At 30.8% G+C, this 14,064-nt stretch overlaps 1 protein-coding gene across 1 annotated transcript in view; it reads left to right on the plus strand.

Annotated features, from left to right (window-relative positions):
• Positions 1-14,064, plus strand: part of LOC135931472 (exportin-T-like) — a 40,951-nt gene that overhangs the window by 16,300 nt on the left and 10,587 nt on the right. Inside the window, exons 4-13 of the mRNA XM_065468603.1 lie at positions 889-968; positions 3,144-3,351; positions 7,802-7,864; positions 8,588-8,659; positions 9,838-9,966; positions 10,124-10,264; positions 10,626-10,745; positions 11,032-11,126; positions 11,524-11,710; positions 12,545-12,702. Coding sequence (XP_065324675.1) covers positions 889-968; positions 3,144-3,351; positions 7,802-7,864; positions 8,588-8,659; positions 9,838-9,966; positions 10,124-10,264; positions 10,626-10,745; positions 11,032-11,126; positions 11,524-11,710; positions 12,545-12,702 — 1,253 coding nt within the window. The remainder of the gene's footprint in view (positions 1-888; positions 969-3,143; positions 3,352-7,801; positions 7,865-8,587; positions 8,660-9,837; positions 9,967-10,123; positions 10,265-10,625; positions 10,746-11,031; positions 11,127-11,523; positions 11,711-12,544; positions 12,703-14,064) is intronic.

Here is a 14,064-nt window from a genome sequence, read left to right on the forward strand (position 1 = left end):
AGGTCGTTGAAAACCAACTTATTTACGGATATTTTCTATTTATCATCTATTATGTATACCATCAATTTATAAAAAAAAATTATGAATGTAAATTAGAAAATAAATGATGAAATTTGACAAAAAATAAAGAAGAGAATCGCCGCGAATTCGCGGCGAAGTGTACTAAATATGATATTAATATAATAATTTTGAATTAATTTTTGTATATTTCGCCGCGAATTCGCCTTAACTGCGAATGCAGGGTTAAGCTAATAGTTTAACTGAAACACAAGTTTTTTGCAAAATATATTTCGTTCTACTGCCCAACTTTGAGTATAGTCCATTAGAGGCTCTGCGAGAACAGGGTCGGCCTGTCTTCGAGGTAGCTGGACCGACTCGGACCTCTTAAATTCCGGGCCGGGTAAGTTTTATTCACACCGGACTCATCTCATCTCATTAGAGGTATGCAAATTTCCAAAATGTTAAAATCTGACCCGTTAAAATTTGTGCCAGGCCAGCCCGGTTTTCTAAAATCCACAAATGTATCCTATGGGAAAATGACCAATAATGATGAGAATATAGGTTTCACGATTTTCTTATTAAAGCAAAAAACACAAAATGTAGGAAAAAGGAAATCGTTTTATATGAATGAATCATAGTAGCAGTTCTTTAAATAAAAAAAAGATAATATTTTAATTAGGCTCTAGAAATGATTTTATTTCTATCCTCTATTAAGCACGCAGGGCATCTCGCCCGCCCTCTCCGTTTATTTATTTTTCCCATGCTCAAAAAAAAATTTCAGACGTTACCTGCCCAGACTATTCTTCTCAAATTAAATCAAGGATTTTTTAAAAAAATTAATTAAATTTATAAAGGTATATATTATAAATTGATTTTTTATATTTCCAGCCCGAAAATTCGGAATATTTGATTCAAAAAGGCAAATTGCTCAATACTTTTGGAACTCTTTTGATCTTATCGTGGAGCAAGTTTCTCATTATTTTTTTTCAAAACAATGTTTTGTTAATATTTACGATACGTGTGATACGAGATAAGGCACCTCTCCCTCTAATGGTCGTAGATAGAACAGAACGCTAGATAATTATACTATCTATCAAACTGAAAATTAAGTAAAAGGGAAGGAGGAGCCATTTATCTGTTGATGGATAGGCCGCACGTACCTGTACGCATAACAGTTCGAAGACTGCCATTTAAGCATCTGTAGGCGGAGATAGAAAGAGTTGGGGAAAGAAGAAGCTTATTTCCGAGAATTGCACATATATTAAATTACTTTAATGAGGGCAAAGGAATAGCTGATTTTAATATCTATGTTAAATAAGTCAATCCTGCTTGTGTTTAATAGTATGAATAAATTGAAAATCTTTTTGTCAAGTTTAAGATATCTAAAACATATATATAATTAAATAATTGATAACTTTTGTCCTCTTATCTCATCTTCTAGTGTTTACATAAAGTTAATCCTGTTTTTCTTTTGAATTTACAATTCATTTTTTTTTTCACCGGAAAAACTGAGGATTTTTTAAAATCATTTTAAAAATAAAAATATTGCATTTTCTTTAATAATATTTGATATAATTATATGAATTGACCCTCAACAATATTAATCCCTTTGTTGTCGGATGAAAAACTTAATTGTATAAAAGATAATATTTTTTAATGTCTATATCACAAATCCCTTAAAAGTAACAATTTAACTGTTTGATTTTATCCTCTATTGTTTGATAAAAAAATTTTTAAGTACCTAATCCCATCTCAATAAAGTCATTTAAATCAATCTCGAAACTGTTCTACCTTTATTAATATAGTGATACTACCATTTAAAGTTTTCGTAAATACCATTTTCAGATCATAAAAATTTTCCTCTCCCCTCCCTCTTTCCGCCTCATTCTCAGAGCCCTCATTTCATCATTGAAATTTCAAGGGTTACTTTATTAGTCAACATAGATAATCAGTATCTATTTTATAAATATTTAAAATAATTTTTAATCATCATGGAGAATGAGGTCTCAGCGTCATTGGATTGGGGAAGGGGGTTTGTAAGTGGGGTTCTAGTCTGACAATTTTTATCGAAAATGAATATAAGATGTTATTTTTAAACTATATATTTTTTTTAAATAAATAAGTAGTAAAAAGTTATTAATTTTTTTTAGAAATGGTGACTAATAATTTGAAATTTTTAGGAAAAAAGGCAGTTAAAATAAGTGTAAAAAAACCAATATTATTTTTAATGAATTTAACACTACCTAAGCTCTTCAAAAAGTGCGCCCAAAGTCCATCCATTATAATACATAGAGGGAACATCCAAAATCTCAGTTTATATATAAAAATTTATATATATTATTCGATTTCTTCCATTCTTCATTTTTACAAAATATTTAAATTTCCATGATGATTGCTTTCGAATTTTAATGTGAAGCCAATGATGTACTAGATTTGGCGATTCAATTATTAAAAGTGTTCATACATAAGAGTCAGCTATAGCTCCATTTTGTGGTTTGCACATCTACTAATTTTATTTATTTATCATTATATGAGTGCACATCAATGCCATATAATTAACGTGCAAACCATAAGATGTCGCTAGAGCTGACTCATATGTATAGACACTTTTAAATGCATTTAATGAACAAATCGCCAAGGCCCAGATACATAAGCCGGGCCTGAAATTTCCGTATATTTGGAAACCAAATATTTGAAATTGCCATTATTATAGCTATAAAAATCAAAAATAAATAAAATATATTTTAAAAAAATCCGGGCCGGGCCGGGCCATACAAATGGTATCTCTGCAGTGTTATACATCATTGTACGAGGCTTGTAGTCTTAATTTATTTTCTCGCTAAATGCACTATTTCCACAACATTATTTAAAAAAAAATTAAGCAAATATAGAGGAAAAGAATTAACATCGCTTTTTTTTTATTATTAACAGTTGGTTTTATGCCGTTTATTATATAATAGTAAAATGTTTGGCATTCAATAAACTGTAATGATGGAGCCTAACATTTTTTTTAACTTGTAAATCAAAATTTTTTTCTCCTTAGAAATTCATGGCATTAAGGAGGCGAAAATTTTAAGGGCGTATCATTATTTTGAATATACATCCATGATATTTATATTCGCCGTAAATTATATGTATGCCAGATTATTCAAATTACGTGACGCTAACAATGCTAATTTTATATTGACCTCATCTATACTACCCAAAGTCGATACCATGATAAGATTCATGAACATTCCCCATACACCCGTGAGTTTAAGCGTCCTCGATTTTGCCAACGAATATTTGGGCGTAGTCGTGAAGCAATGCCGATCCATAAATTTTCAATACGATTTTGAACCTCACCTACAAGTTTGCATAAATTTTTTTTTTTTATTTGAGCCTAATTGTAGGCGCCATGTTTTTCGGGAATCCGTGATCTGAGTTTCTATTATATTTTTACATTTTTTTTCAAGCACGTTGATCAGGCTGTTTTTTAGCCATTCAATATCGATATTATATATTGTAGGTGGTCTAACAAATCTCTCAAGCTTTTAGAATAGCGCTAGGAAAATAAATTTTTTCCGCCCATGGTTTTTTAATATTAAAAGCCTTGACTTGGCCAAAATCGTGTTTTGGCATGCATATAGCGTATCTTACCTAAGATAATTCAATGACATTAAAGAAAGAAAGACTAAACTGATTAATCCAGCTTTAAATGTCACGTTAAATGGAAGATCAGTTGGGATAATAAAAATATTAATAATAAAAAATCCAAAATCCTACCTTCAGCCTCATCGTGGCGGGGGAGTGGCAACGTCTTTTAGCGGCAAATGGAGGTCTAAAAGGTTCCCTGTGATCTGGGTCTAGAATAGGATCACCGTCTCCTCGACGGGGTGTAAAAACCACTTAAAGAGGTTGATGTCAGGAAGGGCATCCGATTGTAAAAACCATGCTACAAAAATTTCCCTATGGTTACAACAAAGCATGGGCGGGGTACAGCCCAAAGTACCCCGTGGGCCTCCTCATCCGCCTACGACAAAAAGAAGGATGGGAAACCTGGTGGAACCACTATTCATGAAAATGAAACGTATGACGGCCATAAACGACCTGATAAAAAGTGGAGAAACCAGTTTACGGGTGATCGAGTTAGGGTCGCGACATGGAATGTTGGGAGTATGACTGGAAGAGCGGGAGAAGTCGTCGATGTATTGCACAGAAGACATATAGATATGTGCTGCATACAGGAGACTAGATGGAAAGGAAATGGGACCAGAATGATTGGCAAGACTAGCGAAAAGTATAAATTCTTTTGGCAAGGAGGTAATGATGGTAAGGCTGGAGTTGGGGTATTGGTTGCGGAGAAATTGGTAGACAAAGTAGTCGAAGTGAGAAGGCTAGACAACCAGATAATGGTTATCAAGATGATTATTGGTAGAAAGCTATATAATATGATCTCGGCATATGTTCCTCAGGTTGGAAGAAGTGAAGAAGAGAAAGATGTATTTTGGGACAGTCTATTGGGGGTGACATCGAGACTGGCAAATGAAGAGGGGATTATCCTGGCTGGCGATCTGAATGGACATGTGGGAGCGAGTAGTGAGGGTTATGAAGGAGTACATGGAGGGTTCAGTTACGGCATGAGAAATTTGAAAGGAGAGAGGATTTTAGAATTTAGTGATGCTATGGATATGATTGTTTGTAATACAATGTTTAAGAAAGAATCAGAGAAGCTGGTGACTTATAAGTCGGGTAGTACCAAAAGTGTTGTGGATTACTTGTTATTAAGGAGATGTGATCGATGTATAATAAAAAATGTGAAAGTGATACTGGGAGAGGAATGTATAAATCAGCATCGACTAGTTGTAGGAGATCTCACTCTTAAAGGTGCCAGGGTCACTAAAAGAAAGTTTGTCCCAAGGCTGAAGGTTTGGAAATTGAAGGAGGAGAATGCTAGACGTCAATTCAATATGGCATTGGCGATTAGGGAGGCGGAGGTGGCACAAGCATCTGGGGTGAATGACAAGTGGGAAGCCATGAAGAAAGCTTGGGTAATGACAACTGAGGAGGTATGTGGATGGACAAAAGGGCCGCCTAGACATAAGGAGACTTGGTGGTGGAGCCCAGAGGTAGCGAAAGCCGTGGATGAGAAACGGAGTTTCAAAGTATGGTATAATAGCAAAGAAAATAGTGATAATGATATTTACAAGATGGCTAAAAGAAATGCTAAGAAATTAATAGCGAAGGCTCAAGAAGAAAAAAGACACGAGTTTGCTAAAGAAATGAAATGCTCTGATGGAATTGGAAATATGGTTAGAATGGCAAAACAGATGTCAAAAAAGAGGCAGGATGTGATAGGTGTAAAGTGTTTGAAAAATATGGAAGGAAAAATGACGATTGATAGTAGTGGTATTAAGAACACCTGGAAGATTTACATGAAAGGACTTTTGAATGAAGAAAATGAATGGAATAATAATATTAGTTGTGCAAAGGTAGAAGGTCCAGGGTGTAAATTTGGCAAGGACGAGATAAGGAGAGCAGTGAAAAAGATGAAGAAAGGGAAGGCATCGGGTTTAACGATGGTGGTATCAGAGATGTTTAAAGGTTCTGATGATTTAGGGATTGAATGGTTAATGAATTTAGCAAATCAGATTGTCACAAAAGGTACTATTCCCGAGGACTGGCGAAGAAGTATAATTATCCCAGTATACAAGGGGAAAGGTGATCCTTTAGATTGTGGGTCTTACAGAGCTATTAAACTCTTGGAACATGCAATGAAAGTATTTGAGAGAGTGTTAGAAAAGCGGATAAGGGAACAAATCAAAATTGATGAAATGCAGTTTGGTTTTACATCGGGAAAAGGCACGACAGATGCAATTTTTGTGGTGAGACAAATTCAGGAGAAGTATCTTGCGAAGGAAAAGAAACTCTATTATGCGTTTGTTGATTTGGAGAAAGCATTTGATAGGGTGCCGCGTGAGATTACAAGATGGGCCTTGAGAAAATCCGGTGTGGAGGAATGGTTAGTTACCGCAGTGATGGCAATGTATGTTGAAGCACAAACAGCAGTACGGACGGATTATGGTGATAGTGACAGCTTTGAGGTGAAGGTAGGACTTCATCAAGGATACGTGCTGAGTCCATTATTATTTATCTTAGTAATGGATGTGGTGGCTAGAGAAATGCGTGAAGGACTTCCCTGGGAGATATTATATGCAGATGACCTTGTATTAATGGCAAACAGTGAGGGAGAATTGAGGGATAAGTTAGTAAATGGAAGATGACTATGGAAGCAAAGGGCCTGAAAATGAATGCATCAAAAACAAAGGTGATGATTGGTGGGGAAAATCTAAAGATAGAAGAATCAGGTAAGTGGCCTTGTGGTGTATGTGGGAAAGGAGTTGCTAGAAATTCTATCCAATGCACCAGATGCCAGAAATGGGTACATAAAAGATGTAGTGGGAAAAAAGGTAGTTTGATGTTAGAAAAAATGACCTTTATTTGTAAAACATGCATGAAAGGGATACATAATAATGATAACCTAAAAAATGGTGGTCTGGATATTGGCAATGGGTTAACCCTAGAAAAAGTGGATAAGTTTTGTTATTTAGGTGATATGCTAAACGCAGATGGTGGTGTAGATTCTGCTGTTGTTGCAAGGATCAGACAAGCTTGGAAGAAGTTCAGAGAGATGTCGTCTATTCTTACAAATAAAAAAGTTTCTCTGAAGTTAAAGGGGAAAGTTTACGTAAGCTGCGTGAGGAGTTGTTTAGTTTATGGCGGTGAAACATGGGCAATGAAAGCAATTCACGAAGCCAAATTAGAAAGAACAGAGATGAGGATGGTTAGATGGATGTGTGGGGTATCTATGAGAGAGAGAAAAACTAGCAAGGAATTGCGAGCAAGATTAGGTATAGAAATGATTGGTATGGTAATGCGACGAAATATACTAAGATGGTTTGGGCATGTGGAACGTATGACAAGAGATGACTGGGTAAAGAGATGCACAATGATGGAAGTAGGAGGATCAAGACCTAGAGGAAGACCCAAGATGACGTGGACAAATGTGATAGCGGCGGATATGAGAAGCTTGAATCTTACAAGTATTGATGCTCAGGACCGTCAAAAATGGAAAAGAAAAATCAGAGGGAAAACTGGCCTACCCGGGTAAACCTGGAAATCGCCATAAAACGGAGAAGAAGAAGAAGGAGATATAAATAGTGAAATAATAAGAGAATGGTTTAAGAATTATAAAAAGATGCCACATGAATTTTTTTTTTTAATTGGAAATAGATTAAAATCAAATTTTAAAGTGTTTTCTCAAAATAAAAAAAAATATTTAATGATACTTTGAAGAAGACTTTCGAGAATACTCTAGAGTTTTAAAACCTCTTCATTTGAGTTGATTTTTAAAAATGGCTAACTAACTATTTTATCCAGAAAAATATTACGTAAGCCGAAGATATTGCTCTCTATTAGGGAAATCTCGAGACTCAGGCAATATTTTTTTGGTAACAATATTGAGTTAGCCGTTTTTAAAAATCGGTTCAAATGGAGCGATTTTGCATCACTACACAAGGATTTTTTAAATAAAATTTCTCCTGAAATTCAAAAAAATTTTTATGAATAAAAAAAAATATTTGTAAGTATTTAATTTATTATTTCGAATAATATTAATTTACGATGTTGTAAATATATTAAAAAAATTTTTTATAAATAAATGTATATTTTTAAGTAAAATAAAATATATAAAGTTGATAAAAAAACATTACACTCACTAATCATCAATTATATGACAAACTTTTTCTTTTAATAACAAAAGCAATTCTTCCTTATACTAGTCAACAAAATCATGATCCCAGACGAATACGAAAATGATATGAAGGTTTTTGAAAATTTATTTAGAATTTTTTTTATAAAAATAAATATCATAAATTATACCTAGTGGACGTGTTATATTCTATTTGATCAATCTATTGCTGCAAAAACCTTTTTTTGCAGGAATAAACTTTGTTTTTTTTTCTGTTTTATAATTATTTAATAAATCCTTATAAAAATTAAATTTTGATTGCAAATTCTTTCAATATCACAATCATCTTATTTAATATAATTGCCAATATTTTGTTGGAAATTTTTCATTACTGTGATCTTTTTAAATCTTGCTCATTTTGATAAATTTGAGTTTATTTAAAAAAAAATTAACCTTTTTACTTTTTTCCCAGGAAATTAATTTTGAAATTTTCTAGTGTTTTGAAATTTCATTAAAATAATTTTTTAGCATGTTCTTTGCTCTATTTTTTTCGCCATTTTCTTACCTGTTTTTTTTTGCATTTGAAAAAAAAATACCTAGTTTCTTCTTTTTTTTATATTATAGATAAAACATTTCTTTCCTGTTTTTTACATTTAAAAAAAACCAGGTTTATTCGTTTTTTGTATATCCAAGATAAAACAAACCCGTTTTTACTAAAATAGTGAGATTTACCAAAGTATCTTTATATTATTTAATAAGATATTAAAAAGTTTTTTTGCTTCAGAATTTGTGTCTATTTTTATTGGTATTAAAAATAAAAATAAACGTACAATATATAGTTATTTTTTTTTATATCAGGAATCTGAATACAACGAATATAAATCGATCAGGAAGGAATTGAAGCCTTTTTTTGACAATCTTTCATCCGTCGTAAATAATTCCATATTTATCAATATTTATTTATTTATAGTTTTTTAATTTGAAATTAAATTCAAGAGTGTTTGTATTCTAACTTTTTCATTTTGTAGAGATATTCTGAATCACGAACCGGACTTATATATATAACGGTCACCTTTCTCTTAAATTGACTGTTATAATTTATAACGAATATCGGTTAGCCTCGTACCGGTTTCCTATCGTTTCGCTTTCCTGGATGGTATTAACATGATTGATTATATACCAATATTTTTTTAAGGATTACCTTGATCCATTTTAATTTCCCTTCTCCTCCCTCCTCACCATTTTTGAATACCCTTTTCTTCTTAAATAATGCGAGAATGTTTTTTAAATTTAAATAAAGCAAGTAGTAAGCCTTTGATTGGTCTAATTTCCGCCTAAATCGATTTTAATTTAATTTAATGATATTATTTTTAGTATTACTTGCCCTATTTTTTTTCTTTTGGAACGAGGCACCGTAGTTTAAATTAAAAGTATTTCACATTTAATAAGGCCCTGATATTACAAATTTCTAAATTTTTTTAAAATTATAAAAAATAAAATATCTTTTTAAAAATATTTCATCTTGATTTAACCAAAAACACGTATATAGGATGAGTTATATTTAAAAAAAAACAAGAATAGCTATATTTATATATGTTATACACAATTCCGTATAGGCTATTTACCTACACGGGTCGCCTTTATTGTGATTAATTTCTCTTGATACTGGTATCGTACATTAAATAAGATGAACCATAAACTTTTCGAAAACATCTTAATTCTTTTCCCCACTCAATTATTTCCATGTCAAATTCTATATCCGGTTTTCACCTTTTTTGAAAAAAAAAAAATATCCAAATATTTTATGATTTTTTAAAAATAAACATTTTTTTTAAAAAATCGCGCTTTTTCTCTAAAATTACAAAATATGGAGATTGCAGGTATTCGAATCCAGAAAATATTTTAGCAGCTCGGTTCAGATCTGGGTTGAGGATATAGAATTTTGAACTTAGTTTGGATTCTGCAAAATAAAAAGGTTGGGTTTCACAAATAATGTAAGCTAAACCGGGTCCACTGCTCTGTCTGAGTCTAGCTTAAACTTCCGGATAGAATACCATGACAATTAAACACAAATATTTATACGATATAAATATATTCGATATTTCAAGAGTTACAACCTTGTAATCAACGCGATAAAACAGTATTCGGCAAACGTGTTGCCAGAATGGTGGGTCCATTTGTTCAAGGAAGTTGAAATGGTTCTCACGCTCATCAATTTCCTAGCCGATTACTATAACGTAACATTTTGCTTTATATTCTTAATATTATATGTATTGACTGAAGTTCAGATTTATTCATTCTTTCTCCACTCACTCATTCACTTACTCCCTCACTTACTTTCATTATAAAAAATCAAAAAATAAATTAAAAATATTATATTGCATAAATAAAAAGTTATACAAAACTCAGCTCAACAATTGTGGTAACAATAACAAAATGAATAATAACTCGAATCATCGCGACGAAAACATGGGCAACCATCAAATAAAAGATCCTAAAGCTGTTCAAAATACTATGAATGAAATACTGGAAATCGTAATTCTTTTACTCTTTTTTTTTTAAAAAAGAAGAAAATTTACTATTTAATTTTTTATTTAAAATATATGATCTTAGCCATTAAGGATCGCATGGGTGTAATAAAAGTATTCTCATCTAAATTAGATTAAATTAATTATTTCCTAAAATATTTTATATCTAAGCAAAATTCTGCCCGGAGCTCCCTAAAATAAAAAAAATGACGTTGCAGCTCCTAAATGACAAAAACAAGTGACCCCCTCTAATCATAACCAATCGACGATAACATATTTTTCGCAATGATTTTGATTATCATTAATGAAATTAAACTTTATTACAATTTTTTTTTATATAATAAACTCAATTTATTAATTATACAAAGTTTTTGTCGAGTAACGTTTATCAACATCCCGCTTCCATCGTTCAAACTTTATACTTCGAGATTTTATCGAAATTCGAACGTTTGATAGCCAAAAATCCCAAATATATCAACCAAGTTTTAGTTGAGTAATTAACACGTACCATTTTAAATGACACGTGTTATAAAAAAATTTAAAACTATATTCTAAATTATTTTAAAAAAATATATAGAACGAAAATTCTTTATTTTTATTGAGTTTAATTATATAAAATCGTATGCCATTTGGTGAATTAGAATCTATATATAAATATGCAAATATAAATGCAAAATTTTTAAGAATAAGGCATTATTTAACTTATGTCCTATCTTTATATATTAGCAGCAAATAGTTAAATTTTATATTTATTATATCATATATCAATAATAGCTAGCATTTCAGAGTGAAAAGGGAATCAAGAGTCCCTCACCAAAGATCAGAAGCCGTTGCTTGCAAATTTTTTGTCGCTTCATCAAAAGTTTCAAGTAAATTTTATATTTTTTCTTATCAAAATATTCTTAATAGCCAGGTAACGGGTGTAAAATATGGATATACACGTGACTTAAAATGATGGATCGTTACGCAATTTATAATAAATTTAAAAAAAAAATTAGAATATGAAGTTGTTAATAATTGGTGTTGTTAACCCCGATTTGGGCCGAGTTCTATAAACGGCTAACTCAATATTTTGTCCAGAAATTATTATGCAAGCCTTAATATTTTTACTCATAGATGGCGCACAGGTTTGGACATCTATTAACTAAATTTCGAGTATTAGGCCATATTTTTTGGATATAATATTGAGTTAGCCGTTTTTAAAAATTAATGATTATATTTGAATGGCATAACGCACAAAAAAATAAATTTTTTATCTATAAATAGGCCTAATTTAAACGCTTCCGGAAATATGACTGTCAATAACTCTAATCTTTCCAACGAAATGTTAACTTTCATTCAGCAAATCCTGGAATGGGCGATTTGCAACGAATCATTGCTCAGCAAAGAAGACATGAACGCTCTTTACGAATCGTACTCCGTTCTCATCATATCCTCCAATTTGGATTTGAACGTTTATAAAAACAAATATATTTATTATTTATATATTGTAAATAACCCTTGATTATTTTAGGATAAATAATACGTAGCAATGCGTTTTTATAAAATATTTGTGAACTTAAATTATACATATTATATAATAAAATTATTGTATTTGGAATGGTGCACCTCAGAGGCTAAACACCCTTCACAAAACTGATTTCTTAGTTCGGAGTTTGTTCTTCTGAAGCTAACCTCGAGTAGGTTAGCAATAAGTTAAGGATTGAGATTGCAGTGATGCGAGTTTATAGAGATGAATGCCATTTAATAATTATGTACTAGTTGTAACTTATCAGGATATAATTACGTTTTGATCGAAATTAATTTAGGGTTAAAATCTTAGCCTGACTCTTAGCCAATTAGCAAAATTTACATTTAGGAATAAGTTTGCTAAAATACATTTCTAAATGTGTGTTTTTTAAATATCTTTATTATTTAATAGAGTCACTGGAAAGGGGGGGGGGCTGAAAAATTTTAAGAGCCCCCTCAAAATTTGAAATATTTTTTTTTAACCAAATGAAATATTGATAATGTTAGCTAAAAAAGGTTATTTTGAAAATAATCTAAAATTTTTTTGAAGTCCCTTAGGTTGTAAAGGCAAATGATGCCCCTGGTTATTATAATGTTAACCTGGTGGAATTGATAAAAGCGTACTTAGGAATAAGGTCAGGGATTTTTTAAAAAAATTCATTTTTATGAACGAAAAAAATGATAAAAAAGAAAGGTTGTTTTTTAGTTAAAAATATCAATAAACCTATGAAATATAATTCTAGGTACACACAACAATTATAACACCTTGTTTTTTTAGGCCAAGAAAGAAGCAATGGAAAAACTTTTGTTATCCCTGGTTACCAACTTTCAGAATACTTTTTCTCCGCTCCAGGATATTAACAAAACACAGACTATCAATTACCGATCGCTAAATTTTATCGTGACCCGTTTTGTCAAAATCATCAATTATATCATGTATTACATTTTAAATTTTAAGATGTTTGCACCATTTTATGATTAATTTGAATTTAAAATTAAGTAAGGAATAAGAAATTAATGCATATTAATTCTCCTTATTGATTCACCCTTAGGTAATAAATACAGTGCAACCTTTACCAATTAAAGATCATCAATGACGTAATAATACATGAATTGGCGCATTCATTTATTTAAATTGCTATTGACACGCTATTTTCGTAAAAAAAGATATTTAATATTTCATGAGAAATCATAATGCTGGGTCACAAGCTGATTTCTATTCAATGACGCTTTAAAATGCATTTTAATGAATGAATCATAAGTCAAGGTTAAGTAAAATATGTCATTTGAAGATCAGTGACGAAGCGTGAAGTTTACTACTATGGAAACAATTACAATACTTATTAACCAATTATAACAAAATCTTAAGATTTATGATTTTGAGATTGGCTCCCGGAATATTTCCCTAACCAAAGACACTTTCTTCTTTTTTAAAAAATAAATTTTATTATTTAAGTTAGGCTGGGTTCAAAATATCAAAAAATTTGATTCACAAACTTTTGAAATTTCATCGAAAAAGAAGAAATAGGCTATTTAAAAAAAAATAAAAACATGTCCAAAATATAATTCTAGAAAATTTTAAAAATTTAATATATGATTTATTTAAAATTTCAAGACTAAACTTTTCGAATTTTTTAAAAAGATTTTGGAAATAGCCATAAGAAGAATTAAAATCAATTAAACCATGACAAAAACAAACATTTTTATTTTCTGCATATTATAAATACAACTTGCATTCAATATAGTTTTCCTTTTTTTTAAAATTCACACACAACTTTTTCCATCTAAGGCTGAATATATAGTAAGGGCGTTATGTTCAAGCTTTGCGTTATTTAATGCTATTGAAATCACAGCTGATTCTTCATAGTGTTAATAATTTTTAAAATATAACATGTTTTTCAAATTTTATCATAACGTTATCATCATAACGCTCCATATTTATAAATTACGTTGCGCGAATAACGCACCGTTTGAAAATGACGCGTGTACTATAAACGAGGCCTAAGTCAGCATTTAAAAACGACGCTCCATTTAAAAAAAATGTACATGTCTTCTAAAAAAAATACTATATGACTAAATAAAAGGTGTATATAAAAATGTAGTAATAATATAAAATATATTTATTTTAAATGGTTATTAAAACCGGAAACCCAAAGAGATAATTTAACCGCCTGGCCGGATTTTAAAAAATTGATATTTTAAATTATTTTTGGCCAGACAAGTTTTTTAATTTTTAAACCCAGTCTCGAATTTATTAAGATTTTTTTAATTAAAAATAATTTTGGGTTTATTTAGTCA

The sequence above is a fragment of the Gordionus sp. m RMFG-2023 genome, chromosome 1 (genome assembly GCF_954871325.1).
Source record: "Gordionus sp. m RMFG-2023 chromosome 1, tfGorSpeb1-WG-v2, whole genome shotgun sequence".
NCBI lineage: Eukaryota > Metazoa > Nematomorpha > Gordioida > Chordodea > Parachordodidae > Gordionus > Gordionus sp. m RMFG-2023.